This window comes from Vigna umbellata, chromosome 7, assembly GCF_029865625.1.
Source record: "Vigna umbellata cultivar VRB3 chromosome 7, Vumbellata_1.0, whole genome shotgun sequence".
NCBI classification, from domain to species: Eukaryota; Viridiplantae; Streptophyta; class Magnoliopsida; order Fabales; family Fabaceae; genus Vigna; species Vigna umbellata.
Window position 1 is genome coordinate 47,148,397 of NC_142171.1, and position 15,041 is coordinate 47,163,437.

General features: G+C 39.4%; 2 protein-coding genes across 2 annotated transcripts; both read right to left on the bottom strand.

Moving 5' to 3' along the window:
- Window positions 1-1,008: 1,008 nt before the first annotated feature.
- LOC148196446 (uncharacterized) lies at window positions 1,009-3,859 on the bottom strand. The gene is made up of 3 exons (XM_088095391.1): window positions 3,831-3,859; window positions 1,247-1,712; window positions 1,009-1,161 (listed from the first exon to the last, which is right to left on the bottom strand). The coding sequence occupies exons 1-3, from the start codon at window positions 3,857-3,859 to the stop codon at window positions 1,009-1,011; spliced, it is 648 nt and encodes a 215-aa protein (XP_087951517.1).
- Window positions 3,860-4,543: 684 nt separating this feature from the next.
- LOC148196447 (uncharacterized) lies at window positions 4,544-7,307 on the bottom strand. Its single transcript, XM_088095467.1, has 10 exons — window positions 6,762-7,307; window positions 6,552-6,677; window positions 5,826-6,469; window positions 5,671-5,752; window positions 5,507-5,596; window positions 5,295-5,417; window positions 5,088-5,216; window positions 4,893-4,996; window positions 4,718-4,808; window positions 4,544-4,645 (listed from the first exon to the last, which is right to left on the bottom strand). Exons 1-10 carry the CDS (start codon window positions 7,305-7,307, stop codon window positions 4,544-4,546), a joined length of 2,037 nt encoding a protein of 678 aa, XP_087951593.1.
- Between the last annotated feature and the right edge of the window lie 7,734 nt (window positions 7,308-15,041).

Below are 15,041 nucleotides of genomic sequence, written 5' to 3' on the forward strand. Positions count from 1 at the left end.
TTGAATGGAATTGAAAAATGCCCATAGCAGCATAATATCCTCTTCGGATGCCTGACCTATATTGGTTGCACGAGGAATTAATACTCTAGTGAGAACGTAATGAAGTATCCTTGGTTGAACCTTCATTTGCCCCGCTAGTATTCTAGATTGTATGGCTGCATCATCTCTACACACTAGTTGCCTTGCAGTGATAGAATCGTATTGTTCTTTCCACTCATCTACAACTTTGCCTTCGTAACAAACACCATCAGATGGGAGATTAGTCAGTTGTTGAAAAAGATTAGGGCTGACCCTAATTTTGACCCCTCTAACTTCGCTTCGAATAACCCCCGTATCTGATATTGACATGTTGCTATAGAACACTCTGACTAATTGTGGGTGGTAATGTCTTCTTAAACACACAAATTCAGTCGGCCCAGCTTCGTGTAATATGTCATAGAATTGAAAATTTTTCCTTGAAAGTATTCGTCCTCTAGATACTTACTCTCCAAAATTTCCCGATTTACGAAATGTTGGGCATATTTCTCCTGTTGCTCATCCGACGAGAAGAGATCATTGGTAGGCGTAGGAGGGGATGACGATGGTGATGGGGTTGGACTCCGGCGACGGCGACGTCCACCAACGGAAGAAGATGCCTTTTGTTTCTTCGTTCCACGATCAGCCATTGTATTTCGTTTAGGGTTTTGCACTGAGAGAAGAGAGGTTTTCGAAACGAATATGAGGAAGGATGTGTTTTGGGCGGTTACGAACACGATTGCAAGTTATACACGTTATGCAGCTGGATAATTAGGTTTAATTAACTGAACACAGTAATCGATTACCAGAGCCTCGTAATCGATTACAAGGGCCTCGTAATCGATTACTAGAGCCTCGTAATCGATTACAATAACAAATACTGGTGTGGTCATATGCATCACATACATTCATTAAAGGAATTTCATCGAAGACCATTTTAACTTTGAAAAACAGAAAAAAGTTACAAAATAAGCAGCAAACAAGTTGTATATATCAGTTGATGTTGTTATCGAAATTGTTATGTACAGCTGACAACAACGACATAAATCCAAAATGACCCATTTCGGTATCTTGTGATAGTTGGATAGTGTCCGCTTCAAATTGTTCACGGTGATCACATTCAAGAACATTACTTGGTCTTTCGCCCTGAAACAACACAACTACTAAGTTAAACATAATTGATAGACTAAAAACTATTTAATAAATATTTTGACCGTAAATAATGACTCACGCATTGTTCGGTTGGTGGTGTTGAAGTGTTTGTCAATGAAGTTGACTTTCTTCTTTTGGTTTTTTTCTCAACAGTGGACTTCAACCTATTTGTGCGTGGACGTCCTTTTCGCTTAACAGTTGCAGGACTGTGTACAAGGACATCAGATGTTCCAACTGGAGTAAGTGGTATTGACGTGCATGCACCAGTATCGTATCTTAGTTGGCCTGCATCACTGATGATGTTATTTGTCATGGAAGAACTGAATCCAAATTTTGTACCCAAACAATTAAGTTCTTTTTCCAATTCAGTACTAGCTTCCTCAGACTCACATGCAACTTCAGCAATTTCATAAAAACGTTTGCACAACAGTTTGTATCTTTGAATCCGTGGTTCATTTGTCGAATTACTATACGATGCTGTTATTAGTGTGTGTCTTCTTCGAATGTTTTTGCTCCAGCGCCTCAAAATGTATTGTGAGGGAACACTGTAAACATCTTCTTGGCATAAAAGTCAGTTTTGTGTCCAATGGTGACCTGTGTTCACCTGACTGAGTACCTGTGTTGGACTTTCTGTACAAATTGGCAATTCCTACCGGGTAATCGTTTACAGGGGTCCTGTAAACGATTACCAGAGCCTTTTTTCAGCAGTCTCACTCATTCCTTGCACACCTTGCTCCTCCAACTCATGAGGGGTCTCCCCACACTCCTTGGCCTCACATCACATCACCATCCACCCTCTCCCACCACTGGAACACCTGCACAAGCCTCAGACAGGTGCAGAAGTGCCTAAAAGTCAGTGTTTTGTCAATTGGTGACCTGTGTTCACCTGACTGAGTACCTGGGTTGGACTTTCTGTACACATGTCCAATTCCTCTCGGGTAATCGTTTACAGGGGCCCTGTAAACGATTACCATAGGCGTTTTTCAGCAGTCTCACTCATTCCTTGCACAGGTTGCTCAACCAACTCATGAGGGGTCTCCCCACCCTCCTTGGACTCACATCACATCACCAGCCACCCTCTCCCACCATTGGAACACCTGCACCAGCCTCAGACAGGTGCAGAAGTGCCTAAAAGTCACTTTTTTTGCCAGTGGTGACCTGTGTTCATCTGACTGAGTACCTGTGTTGGACTTTCTGTACAAATTCTCAATTTGTGTCGGGTAATCGTTTACAGGGGTCCGGTAAACGATTACCAGCCCCTTTTTTCAGCAGTCTCACTCATTCCTTGCACACCTTGCTCCTCCAACTCATGAGGGGTCTCCCCACACTCCTTGGCCTCACATCACATCACCATCCACCCTCTCCCACCACTGGAACACCTGCACAAGCCTCAGACAGGTGCAGAAGTGCCTAAAAGTCAGTTTTTTGTCCAATGGTGACCTGTGTTCATCTGACTGAGTACCTGTGTTGGACTTTCTTTACAAATTCCCAATTTGTGCCGGGTAATCGGTTACAGGGGTCCGGTAAACGATTACCAGCCCCTTTTTTTAGCAGTCTCACTCATTCCTTGCACACCTTGCTCCTCCAACTCATGAGGGGTCTCCCCACACTCCTTGGCCTCACATCACATCACCATCCACCCTCTCTCACCACTGGAACACCTGCACAAGCCTCAGACAGGTGCAGAAGTGCCTAAAAGTCAGTTTTTTGTCCAATGGTGACCTGTGTTCGTCTGACTGAGTACCTGTGTTGGACTTTCTTTACAAATTCCCAATTCCTCTCGGGTAATAGTTTACAGGGGTCCTGTAAACGATTACCAGCCCCTTTTTTCAGCAGTCTCACTCATTCCTTGCACACCTTGCTCCTCCAACTCATGAGGGGTCTCCCCACACTCCTTGGCCTCACATCACATCACCATCCACCCTCTCCCACCACTGGAACACCTGCACAAGCCTCAGACAGGTGCAGAAGTGCCTAAAAGTCAGTTTTTTGTCCAATGGTGACCTGTGTTCATCTGACTGAGTACCTGTGTTGGGCTTTCTGTACAGATGTCCAATTCCTCTCGGGTAATCGTTTACAGGGGTCCTGTAAACGATTACCATAGGCGTTTTTCAGCAGTCTCACTCATTCCTTGCACAGGTTGCTCAACCAACTCATGAGGGGTCTCCCCACCCTCCTTGGACTCACATCACATCACCAGCCACCCTCTCCCACCATTGGAACACCTGCACCAGCCTCAGACAGGTGCAGATTAGCATAAAAGTCAGTTTTGTGTCCAATGGTGACCTGTGTTCACCTGACTGAGTACCTGTGTTGGACTTTCTGTACAAATTGGCAATTCCTACCGGGTAATCGTTTACAGGGGTCCTGTAAACGATTACCAGAGCCTTTTTTCAGCAGTCTCACTCATTCCTTGCACACCTTGCTCCTCCAACTCATGAGGGGTCTCCCCACACTCCTTGGCCTCACATCACATCACCATCCACCCTCTCCCACCACTGGAACACCTGCACAAGCCTCAGACAGGTGCAGAAGTGCCTAAAAGTCAGTTTTTTGTCCAATGGTGACCTGTGTTCATCTGACTGAGTACCTGTGTTGGACTTTCTGTACAGATGTCCAATTCCTCTCGGGTAATCGTTTACAGGGGTCCTGTAAACGATTACCGTAGGCGTTTTTCAGCAGTCTCACTCATTCCTTGCACAGGTTGCTCAACCAACTCATGAGGGGTCTCCCCACCCTCCTTGGACTCACATCACATCACCAGCCACCCTCTCCCACCATTGGAACACGTGCACCAGCCTCAGACAGGTGCAGAAGTGCCTAAAAGTCACTTTTTTTGCCAATGGTGACCTGTGTTCACCTGACTGAGTACCTGTGTTGGACTTTCTGTACAAATTGGCAATTCCTCTCGGGTAATCTTTTACAGGGGTCCTGTAAACGATTACCATAGCCTTTTTTCAGCAGTCTCACTCATTCCTTGCACTACTTCGTCCCCCTACTCATCACGGGTCACTCCACGCTTCTTGCGTTCACATCAATCACCAACACCCATCTCCCCACTCAGAAATTGATCAAATCCTTCGCATTAATTACCATTAATTTTAGTGAAAATGGTCTCGTACTTTTCAAATTTTTATTATAATGCTGCGTTCATTTTTCAATCACTAATTTTGTCATTATAACAAACACAAATGCAAAGTTAAAACAATTCATTTCGAAATCCAACCACTATTCTTATTACAAACACATACTGTACATTGTCAAATAACATTAGTTACATATTTGAACATCTTATACATGTCAAAATTGTCAAATAACATTAGGTACATATTTTAACATCTTATACATGTCAAAATTTGATAATTTCTTAGCAATCCTAGACAATGCCGTATAGATGTAGGGCTTCCATTCTGCTAATGTTCTCGTTGTCCAGGATCCAGTCACACACATATTTCTTTCTAATCCCAAGCAGCTTCTCCTGAAACCAACATTTTCCACATTAGAAACCAGGACATACAAGAATATTATCAAACACACAGTTCCAACTTACAGTTGTGTATTCAGGCATGCTTTTCCCATTGTATTTTTCATCTCCATCCCAGATTTCCATTGCTTTCAACATTATTACTCCACAATCATGTCTGAAATAATATACCCACAACATCAGATTACTTTTGCCCATATACATCACAATATAATCCGGCAGTACAGTTCAAGAAACTTACAAGTTTGGTTGGGATGGGATATTTGCTTGTTTAACTGTCAAAGGACCAATACTACCTTCCGGTATATTCATCAGGATGCAAAAAAACTGTGCCATATTTTCAGCCTACCAGTTAACAAAAACAATAATTACTTAAACAATGCAGGGTTATGTCATAATCACACGGTAATCAACAATGAAAGATGTCGAATCTTACAACGGCTGTGTCTATCCTTTTGCGGTCTCTGATCCCCTTCCCCAATGAATCAATCACAAAAATCTCCATTGACCTCAATTTCACTGAATAACACCACCAATGATCATCGTGGACAAATGGCAGAAACAACTACAAAAAATATAAACAATTTCAGTAACACATTTACAACCAAAAGTCGACAAGATTTGCAAATTCAAGGTTACTCACAAAGTCCGCCGTGGGTAATTCTTCAAGTCCAAAATGATCGGAACGCAAATAAGTGTTATAGTTATGAAGCGTGAATACATGCCGATTCTGAGGACGTTTCCTATAATCTGTAAGAATATGGTGCTGTGGACAATTTCAAAATCATCAATAAAAAATCGATCAAAAATACTTTCTTCAATCATAAATATGACACAATATCAAATTTTATTTACCGAGTATAACGGACTAAAATGAAACCTCTTAACAACACCGGACAACCTTTTCTCAAAGTACATAAAGACCGTACAAGCAAATAACACCACCTACACAATAAAAAATTTTCACATTACTAAAATAAACTATAACATGAAACACAACCAAATGTGACAATACTAACCATGTTATCAACGTATTTCATTGGGGCCAAAGTGTAAATTGAAGTCATGCTCAAGCTTTGGCCAATTATCTCGCTTACAACCCTAAACATACAAATATTAGTCAATCACAAACAATACATATTCCTCAACCACAACTACAATTCATACCACATACCTGTGTACGTTCATCTCTCTGATGCTGACTGCTGTATACAATTGGTTTGCATCAACACTAGTGCTTGGATCACCAACAAAACTCCGCAATGGGGGTATAGCCAATGGCACCACCTCTGGTTCTCCTTCATCAGCATCATCTTCTATTTCAATAAAATTAATGTTACCAACAGTTTCATCATCCCCTCTTACTTCAGCATGTGCACCTAGGGGGTCATCAACTTCATTTCCATAACCTTCTTCTTCTCCCCCAACTTCAGCATTCTCCTCACCTCCAACTCCATGTCCATCACCTTCTTCTTCTCCCCCAACTTCAGCATTATCCTCACCTCCAACTCCACCCCCAACCTCTTCATCAATGGCACATGCATCTTCTTCGTGAAAGATTGGAGTTTGATAAATTTCAAATAGCTCCCTAGTCAAAACTCCAATCTTGGCATTCAATGCTCTGATATGTTCGTTATTTTTCCTCAATCTCTCCTCCGCACCTGCTTCCCATGCCCCGTCATCAGAGCTTTCGTCTTCATCATCGTCTTTGTCAACCTTGGATCCTTCACCCAAGGATCCTTCGTCATCCATGTTGAAAGCTGCACGGATTTCCGGCCTATGACGATCTTCATTTCGTATATACCACTCCATATTTAACTGCACCAATAGCACACAACAAATTCAGACAAAATACACAATCCATTTTAACATACAAAATAACGAAAAACAAAACACTTACATCTCCGGTCATAAAAATATTTTCAATTTTTTCGGTCCTTGATTTAAACGGGAACCATCTCATTATGCGCGGGAAAAACCGGTGCGAAGGATGACCATGCAAAGAGAGTCTCTCAACCGCCCAAGCCTAAAATATCATAAAATTATTTCATCAAACATAATTCACAATGTTCTGCACTACATCAAAATAGTGAACTACATATCATATTACCTGCAAGACTGCCACATTGCCACTGAGAGTGACTGACTGGGGGATACCTGCTCCCATAATTTTCTTCTTACATTTATTTAAATTCTCTACAATGTGTTTATGTACACCGGTGCACCAATCATATAGACACAAACGGTCTAAGTCATCTAACACTCCAAAAGGCATGTTACAAACATGCCCTGATTTCCTAGGGAAATAGAAAACAACCAAACAAACTAATATATATAACCTACACACTACATCGACTTCAATGTTTTTATCATGAACAATGACATTAAACATGTCTGTCAAGTCCTTCAAACTGATGGTTTTTGATTTGAACATTTCACCAACCAATCCACCAACTACTTCATCAAAGGGAATCTCTAAACCACCTATTTCTAAACCTAAGCTCATCAACACATCAACAACTCTAAAGGGCACCAACTTTTGACTAACTCTAAAACTGTTATCATTTCCAACCCACCTGCTAACCATAACCTTCAATAATTTTAAATTCACCTCCACAAGGTTATTAATATTCACACACCACATAAATGGTGTCATCCTAATCCGATCCACATGACACTGTCGGAGTAAACGATTCATTTCAATTATGATCGATGAATCCATCGAGATAAGAAGTCGCCACTACAAAAAAAATCATAAAAATTTATTACTAACTACAATCCGTAAGATAATTAAATAATATATAAACAAAAAATTTAATTTTTTTCTTACACTTGCTTTTTTCCCTTCCATTGCAACGGCCCTAAGAAGACAACATTCCACACTCAGTTATATCATTCAACTTAATGAAAAACAAAAACACAGAGTAAAACACAATGTCAGGGCTAGCCCATTTTTACTTACACCAAAATGTAAGGGTTTCAACGCACGTTTTGAAGAAGGAGGAGAGAACGAAACCGAGGATGGAAGCTTCGAACACGGCAAGAGAACGAAGGCTTGAACGAACGAGAAGACGGACGACACACCGAGAGAGAAGACGGACGACAGAGAAGGCTTGAACGAACGAGAAGAAGGAAGGCTTGAACGAACGAGAAGAAGGAAGGCACCCTAAACCGCGAACGAACGAGAAGAAGGAAGGCTTGAACGAACGAGAAGAAGGAAGGCACCCTAAACCGCGAAACCCATATTTTGTCAAAATTTTATTTAGAAAGCCCAAAATACCCCTATGACCGTAACCCCTTCTCTGTTCCATTTTCAAATTACTGAGCCAATAGGAAGCTGCCACTTGCACGTTGTCAAAACTGTGTTAAAAAAGCGTTGTTGGAATAACATTTTCCTTTAACAAAATCCCTTTTTTCTCACCAAAAAATCAACATCAAAGGTACTAAACCCCATATACTTTTTTCTTTTTCAATCATATTATAGTTGAAAGAGAGATTTAAAATGTTTTTGGCCTAAATATTCCTTTTTTGATTGGTGGCTAACTTTATGATGAAATTTTATTTTTATTTTACTTTAAAATGTATTATAGTTTCTAATTTTTAAAAGATAATTTTGAGATAATTTTATTTTATAAAATTAAAGACTTTCGACAATAACAACTAATTAACAATTATTTTGATGAGTTTATACTCGATTCGTAAAATAATGAACATTTAAATTGATGTGAGTTATGTATATTTAAATATTTTTTAACATTTAATCATATTTCCATTTTAATTTAAAGATACTTCAATAACTTATTTAATTATTAAATTAAAATTTATTGTTTACTTTGCTTTATTAATCATATTATTTACAAAATTTTCACTAATTTCTTATTACTTTCTATATCCTTTCTCTTAATATAAACAACTTATCTTCTTATTATATTTATTTTTCTTTTCTTCCTTTTACAATTTCCACATTAAAATAAACAAATTACACCACTTAATTGCTTAAAACAATTAATAGCAAAGCAAAATTCTTTTGTTTTTTGGCTCATAATAAATGTAGTTTAAGGGAAAAATATCAATTTTAAATATAATGTTAATTATCTTTTTTCATTTATATTTCTAATAATACTAATCATAGACACTATGTGAGAACCTGATTAATTAAGCACTTAAATCCACACTCTGATCACCATTTATTACACCTTGCCACGTCAAAACCCACTCACTTCCACTCTGCATGCGCCTGCCATGTGTCACTGAGGGAACGTTCCAAAAACGTTAGTGGAAAACAAGTGGCATGCAGAGAATGGACGTTCGTCCTGCGTGGGAAGAGAAAAATATTTTCTGGAAACCTCTTCTCCATTCCTTGCATGCTTCATCTTCTTCCCAGAAAATCTGAATTCAAATCCTCCAACTTCTCTCTAAACCGTTTCCATCTTCTCTCTAAGATAACTCACTATCAATTCCTCCAATCCTATTTCAGACACCGTAGAAACCTCCTCAGCACTGTGAGCATCATTTTGATCCGAACAAAACTGAGAACTGATCTGGTAAGTTCTCGTCCCTGCATTTGGTCCCTTTTAGTTCATGCGAACCAAATCCTGGTTGCATGCATGGGTTATAGGTTGAATCTGATGTCCTTTTTGGTATCTTAGATTTAGCGAAAGTCGTGGAGTGATTCATTGGGTAGAAAGCTGTTATTGATCGAGAGAAAACCTTAAGCATTTGGAAGTGCACTGCTAGACCAGGTAAGGGAAGCTTTAGTAATTTAATTTATACTTGTATGATGTGTGTGAAGGCATGAAACTGTACTGGATGTATGAACTGTATGATATTTAAGTATGCATGAACGAGCATGGTTGCACTGGATGTATGTGAGGAATATTGTTTGAACTGTATGCAGAGAATGAGAAGTGTGATGTTGAATATGATTGAATTTCTGTATGGTTTGGAATGAAAATGTGTTGAACTGTATTGATGATGTGTTTGAACTGGAAAATGGAAAATTCTGTATTGATGAGATGATGATATGAATTCTGTAATGTATGAGAATTATGTTGGAGATAAATCCTAAGTTATGGTTCGTATGAAAACTGTGAAGTTAATATGAATGAAAAATCTGGAAATCTTATCTTCTCTGATTGATCATGTACGCTCGTTATCGAACGGTCTTATACCGTTCGGTTTCCCTGGAACATCATTTAGAATAAGGATTCTTTCATTTGGAAAGGACTTTGATTAAGAACGAGCGTTATTGGTGTCAAGCGTTAGGTGTGAGCGTTCGGCTTAGCCTAGCGTGTCCAACAACTGAAAATAAAGTGCAGTGTAGTTAGGACGCTCGGTCTTGTTTACCAGCGTTCGTCATAATCAGCGCTTAGTATTATATTAAGCGTTCGTCCAAATGAACTCTCGATCTTAGATTGAGCGTTCGTCCTAATTAGCGTTCGGTCTGATACTGAACGTTCGTTTAAATGTGCGTTCGTTCTATTTGGTGCTTGGTCATTGACCTAGCGTTCGTTCTAAGGAGGGTTCGGGTTCTACTGAACGCTCGTCCTTATCATTGCTTCGTGAGTGAACTTCAACAGCGTTCGTTCAATTTATTAATTTACGTTCGGTCTTTGACTGGCAGTGTTCGTTTCCGAATTTATTAACACTCTGATTATTTATTTGAATTCATTTAAACCGTGATGGTCCTTTTCATTTAACCTCAAGTCTTTATACTTAGAATTTTCCTAAGTATTATTCTGATATTTTAGACTCAATCTCAGTTACATTACTCATTTGTCTTAACGTCCGTGAATGGATAATGGTTCGTTTCTTTTGTTCAGAAACGTGATATCAGTGTACTGTAATACATTCGTCTGGATCTATTAAAACGATAAACTTGGTTCAAATTAAGAGAGTGGAACACAGAATGGAAATCTGAATAAGAGGAATGTTTAACAATGTGCGAATGATAGTGTGAATGGATTTATTGGATTGGATTGTGAATGAGCGTTCCAAGGAGGAACGTCTCCATGATGTGAATATGAGAAGTAGTGTAGTATGACCATGGTAAAATCGCTGATGGCTGTTCATCCTGATATTCCGTGATTGCTCATCCTCATGTAGAGGAGAGTAGTTCATGCGTGGGAATGGCAGGAGGCACTAGTCCTACATAGTACTTTGGGCTGATAAGGGTTAACCTCGGGTGGCAGCTGTTGAGGGTATCCCAGTTACTACATCACCCGGGTGCACGAACGCCTGCGGTTACATGGATCATACAGTCCGGACAGTCTTTAATTATGAGAATTTGCATGAGTTACTGTATGTGTGGATATATGTATTTAACAGTGTATGAATGGTATGATTGATTTACTATGTTTTAAAATGATGCTGTTGGTATTGAATTAAATTACCTAAGCTTACCCTTGCAAATTTTCCTTGTGTTGTCGACTGTATCTGTATGTCCGTCTTGTCAATGCAATGATCATCCGTTGTGGATGTGAGCAGATGGTGAGGCACCCCTGGAATCAATGCTAGAAGAAGAAAATTTGGAGGATGCCAACTTGGTAGAAGTTGAAGTCAAAGCTGAGCAGTAGAGGCTCGTTCCGTATTAGAAATTAGTTTTTTTTTCTGCGTTGTATTTTGGCAGTTCTGTGCATAGTTTAGCAGAATAGATTATTCAGCACTGGTTTTGTACTGATTACGAATTCTGAACGCTGTTATTAGATGCTGTAGGTGCTGTTTTCTGTTGGAGCAGCTGTTGTAAATATTAAGACTGCACTGTATTTTTGTAAATGTGATTAGTTCTGATTAATAGTAATTACTATTTATTGGGATGTTACATTTATTGGTATCAGAGCAGTTAGTTCCTAAAACGACCTGTGAGTTACGGGTTTGTCATGTTTTCCTATAGAGAATTGAGATTAAATGGTATGTTCTACCGTTTTTCCCAAATCTAGATGCCAATTCTATATATTCAACTAAAAGCTTTGAGAACAGAGATGTCTGGATAGAAGCAATAAGGATGTACACTCATGACTTGTGCCAGAGATGTTTTTCTTTTCTGAGTCCTGATTGAGATTTGACCCTTCTAATTATTGAACTCGACCGTCCGGTTTCTTGCTGATCGTTCGGTCTCTTGTTGGTCTTCTTGTGACCGAACGTTTTATTAATTACCGTTCGGTCATGCACTGTCTTGTTGACTAAGCTGATTTGGCTTTTGGCCGTAGTCAGCGTTCGATTTAAATATGATCCCTGAGTTAGAATGAGGAATATTTTCTCCTTGTATTTTCAGTAGGGGGCATTTAGGTCTTTCCTCTCTTATTTACGGTTATGGGTACGTTTAACTCCACGACATGGATGGGATGAACAATCACCGATATGCAGCGAAGGAACATTTCGTTAGTTCAGACTTATCAACATTTGAAGAGCGTTCAAGTTTCAGCAGAGACGTCTCAGTAGCAGTATGTGGATTTGGTGTGGAAGGATAGTACTAAAGCTAGTCATCTACTTCTTCTCTTATTTACCAACAGGAGTGGAATATATGGGAGTATTGCTAGGACGTGTGTAAATCGTGATAAATCGAGAATCGAGTTTAGTTGAGAGTTTCAGGGACTTAATAGTATAGGTAAAGATGCGAACGTTATTAGGGGCCTCCGTTGGTGGTAGCGAGGGAATCTTTCGGTAGCACTAATCAGAAGTGTAAGCGGTGTAGAAAGAAGGTTTGTTATGACCAAGAATGCCTAATAGGCAGAAAAGCTAGCTTCAAAAAAAAAAAAAGGGAGATGGTAGATTTTAGGTTAAATAGCCGAGTCAATAGTGTTGAAAATCATGGGTAGTGATGTTAGAGTAAAGCCGAGCGTTAATTATTTTGAATGACCCCAAACAGTTTCTGATTAACTGTCCTTGGTAGTTACTCTTCATTTTTTTCATAAATACTATACCCTGGTACTGGTTCAGCGAATTGAAAATCAGTGAAATAAGTATTCTCAGTGCATGTGAAATTGTATTTTTCCCTCCTTGATCGTTCGGTGTAAATGAGAGTTTACCGTTCGGATTAACACGCTTGGCGTCTTAAACCAATTGATTAGACGCTCGATACCAAACTCCCGTTCTTTTTCTATTCCAACAGGTAAGATCCGGTAATCTCAATTTTATACTCTTCGTTAATCCTTGCAGTGTTAAAAGGTCCATAAGATTAGATGTTCAGTGATAGGGTAGTGAGTGTGTTACTTGCTGGCGTCGCTTCACTAGGAAGTCATTCCCGGTAAATATTGTGTAAATCACCTTGGGTAGCCTAACGTTAATAAGAAACGTTTGAATTATCGAATCCCCAAGAAGAGGCGCCTAGGTTATCCCCTCAACGTGGAGTTGAACTTTTCTCTGACCTGGTACCAGATGCGTAATTAGTGTTAGTAGCCTTTTATAGAATAGCTTCAGCAGAGTAGATGGAATTTGAGAAGGCAGTTATTATGAACGAGCGTTTTACTATAAGTGCACCAGTTTGGTCAATAAATAGGAAGGATGAATCGAAATGCAACGTGAAGAACGTCTAAGGGTAACCTTACTTTAGAACTTTGGATGAATAAAGTGAAAATTTTAAGACTTGTGTAGGCTATGATGATCCATGAGTAGGGATGAGTTGAGGACTAGAATCGAATGGCATCAGACGTTTCAGTTGGAGGTAGTATATGAACTGTTTGTCAAGGATCTGAGTTAAGCAGTTAGAAAATCATTCTTGATAGTCGGTTACGAAAGCGGACATCGTGCGGGTTATGGGTAGCATGACAAAAGGTAAAGGTAGAACCTTCGAGAGAGCATGACAACGACATAGGATTATCAAGAACTTAAGCCAATTACCTTTATCGAACGGTCAAAAAGCCATAATATTATAGTAGTTAAGGGACGGGTTGACCAAGGGTATGTGCGTTATAATAATCAGTTGAGAAGCAGTAGGGGAGTAGTCGGATTCCTTAGAACGCAATCTAGTAGCAAGATAAGTAGAGATTTTCATCTGCTTTAGTTCATCTTTTAGTACTGTACAATCATTGAAGAGTAAGTTGGGGAAACCAATTGATGATTTGTTCAACTTATTACTCCAAACGAACGGCCAGACGGATAGGAAAAATCCCAAAACAGGAAGACCTAGGCATACGCATGTTTTGAGTCTATTATGGGTTAGAGATGAAGTCTCATTTTCTCCAAGAACCAAGCAGTTCAGTCCTTGCATAAACTGAAGAAATTTGATACTCTCCACCAATCAATTGGAAAAGTTTCTATGCTCTCCTTCTTAAACAGTAACTGTCAAATAGACCAACTTTTAATTCATTTAGTGGGTTTTCTTGCTGATTAGTCGTTCAGTTTTCGTTTAAACGTTCGTAGTGAAACTTTCTATTCTCTTCCTTCTGCACGTGAGTTATAAACAACGTTCTATTTTTCTCTTCTTGGACATTCGTTATCTCCATTCTTTACTTGGATTAGCTATATATATATATATATATATATATACATATATATATATGTATATGTCTTGAATTTCAATTAATAATAATTTTTTCCCGTGATGATCAGATTACTTGTTTATGTGTTTTCTCTCCTCTATTTCTCTGATTCCTTCTGTTTCTCTGTTCACACTCGAATCAAACAGTGATAAACTTTCCCATTTCACCATTTTCTTTGGAAAGACTCGTGATTTCCTACTAGTAATTTTCCCATTCTGTATTTATGTCATGAGTTGGTCGACCTTTCAAAGCTATTATCTCTTTAATGAAATGTTGTCAACCAGTTCTTTACGTCAGCGTTCTTCTGTAGTTCATTTTCTTCCCATAATCATTCAGCCTTACTCAAATATAACCGATAGGTGTGGTTGAAATCGATTACGCGTCTGCCAGTCAAAAGTTAATAATGTGCTCGCATGGCCTTTGATCGTGCATCTTCCTGGGTATTATGGAAATGGCTCATGGCGATTGTGTAAATGTGGTATCAATCTGCTCAAGGCATTTCAGTAGTGCGGCTATCGATCAAGCTGTGCCATCCCACAAATCCATTCTTTTCCGTCATCAACAATCGCTACAAACGAACACGTTCACTATTTCCATCGTCGCTCACAAGTTACTGTAAACAGTGAATTCCCTTCAACCGAACACACCCTTAAGGAGAATAGGGCCAGTTGCGTACGACATTGCCTTGCCTCCTCAACTGTCCAACCTTCACCCATTTTTCCACGTTTCCCAACTTCGGAAGTATATAGCTGATCCCTCACACGTACGGGAGTTAGAAGACATCCAAATTCGCCCAGACAGGACACTGGAGATGCAACCTGTATGTGTGGAAGACAGCCGCACCAGACTTTACAAAGGAAAGGATGTTCGTCTCGTGAAAGTGGTGTGGAATGCAAAGACTGGTGACTCAA

What these genes read in the sequence shown, in the direction of transcription:
- LOC148196446 (XM_088095391.1), bottom strand. Translation starts at nt 3,859, where the DNA reads ATGAGTGAGACTGCTGAAAAACGCCTACG. An exon ending in ACTGCTGAAAAACGCCTACG is followed by an intron (nt 1,713 to 3,830) that starts GTAATCGTTTAC and finishes AGATGTTTACAG; the next exon opens with TGTTCCCTCACAATACATTT. An exon ending in CACCACCAACCGAACAATGC is followed by an intron (nt 1,162 to 1,246) that starts GTGAGTCATTAT and finishes GTGTTGTTTCAG; the next exon opens with GGCGAAAGACCAAGTAATGT.
- LOC148196447 (XM_088095467.1), bottom strand. Translation starts at nt 7,307, where the DNA reads ATGACACCATTTATGTGGTGTGTGAATATTAATAACCTTGTGGAGGTG. An exon ending in ATTTTAGTCCGTTATACTCG is followed by an intron (nt 5,418 to 5,506) that starts GTAAATAAAATT and finishes AATTGTCCACAG; the next exon opens with CACCATATTCTTACAGATTA. An exon ending in AATTACCCACGGCGGACTTT is followed by an intron (nt 5,217 to 5,294) that starts GTGAGTAACCTT and finishes TATTTTTTGTAG; the next exon opens with TTGTTTCTGCCATTTGTCCA.